This window comes from Echinococcus granulosus (assembly GCF_000524195.1).
Source record: "Echinococcus granulosus chromosome Unknown EG_S00087, whole genome shotgun sequence".
In the NCBI taxonomy this organism is placed as follows: domain Eukaryota; kingdom Metazoa; phylum Platyhelminthes; class Cestoda; order Cyclophyllidea; family Taeniidae; genus Echinococcus; species Echinococcus granulosus.
Window position 1 is genome coordinate 348,807 of NW_020170467.1, and position 1,163 is coordinate 349,969.

Sequence of the window (1,163 nt, forward strand, 5' to 3'; positions counted from 1 at the left end):
ACCAAGCATTTGCCCATCTAAACTGAAGTTTAGGAGAAAATACCCTGCTTTTATCTGCTTTGATACAGTTGAGCTTGGATTTCAGCCATACTTTTCACTGTCGGATGCCAATTCCCTATTTAGTATAGGGCAAGACACATGGTCACTCTCTAGGTTTAACACCGCTACTACCAAGCGTCTCGGTCCCCGACCCTTTCGCCGATGATTTGACGTTCCCGCCTGGTCTAGCGGTGGTAGTTTGAATAGCTGAACAATGACGGTGACAGTGAAGAGGGTGACTGCCACTGTGACGCCATGCCATCGGTCAAGAGAGGCTTTACCATGGGTGATTGTTGTGTTCTCTCAGACTCGACCACCTGCACCAAGAACATGGGACATTTTAATAACTACGACAGAAAACTGCAGGACGATACGGCTACCCACAGCACTTCTCTTTGTTTGCTAGATGCTAGTGGCAAGATTCACGAACCTTCGCGAACTCTAGTTAAGCTAAACCGCTGGCTGCAGATTACCGCAAATGTAATTATTACCTGTGGCAGCCACTTTGAGAAATGGGCCTTTTTGAGTAGTGGAAAGTAGGGAGATGGCTAAAGGTGGGAATAATAAGGCACCTGTGTTAAAGAAGCTGTGAAAAAAGCATTGCCTATTTGCGATTACAGTAACCAGAGTGATAGTGATTAGGATGTTAATGGTGCAAGTAACATCAAAATCAGTCAAGTGATGAAACGGCATTATGTGGAATACATCAGCTAGTTAGTGCAGAGTTAAGCAGTATCTCACCTCGTCATTCTTTGCGCCAGCTAAATGTTGAGTGGTGTCGCAAACACTCCAATTCAATCCTCTTCTTAACAAGTACTTATTGATGGTGCTGCTGGCCTATTCGACGTTTAACTTCTTGACCGCCCCCAAGCCAAAGTGTATATTTTGGATATGCCTCTTCACATCGGTAGTCCAGTTGCTTTTAGGCAAACATAAGGCATGGGCTACAGACGATCAATCTCAACGTGGCAGACTTTATGTCATGCATCGATAAAGCATTGTTCAACGAATTCGCTCACCCCTATCCGCAGATGGATCATGTGTTCGTTCTACTTATAAACTCTGACCCAACTGGAGTACTCTGATAGCGATGCCCTCGATGTCTTGAAACTCAACGTTTGGAT

At 44.9% G+C, this 1,163-nt stretch overlaps 1 protein-coding gene across 1 annotated transcript in view; it reads left to right on the plus strand. All coding sequences in view use genetic code 11, as the record gives it.

The window, feature by feature from the left end:
• The window catches only part of EGR_07816 (DNA polymerase epsilon catalytic subunit A), a gene marked incomplete at both ends in the record, with an annotated part of 29,765 nt that extends 29,186 nt beyond the window's left edge, over positions 1-579 (plus strand). Inside the window, one exon of the mRNA XM_024497065.1 lies at positions 347-579. Within this exon, the coding sequence (XP_024348553.1) occupies positions 347-579 (233 nt within the window). The remainder of the gene's footprint in view (positions 1-346) is intronic.
• Between the last annotated feature and the right edge of the window lie 584 nt (positions 580-1,163).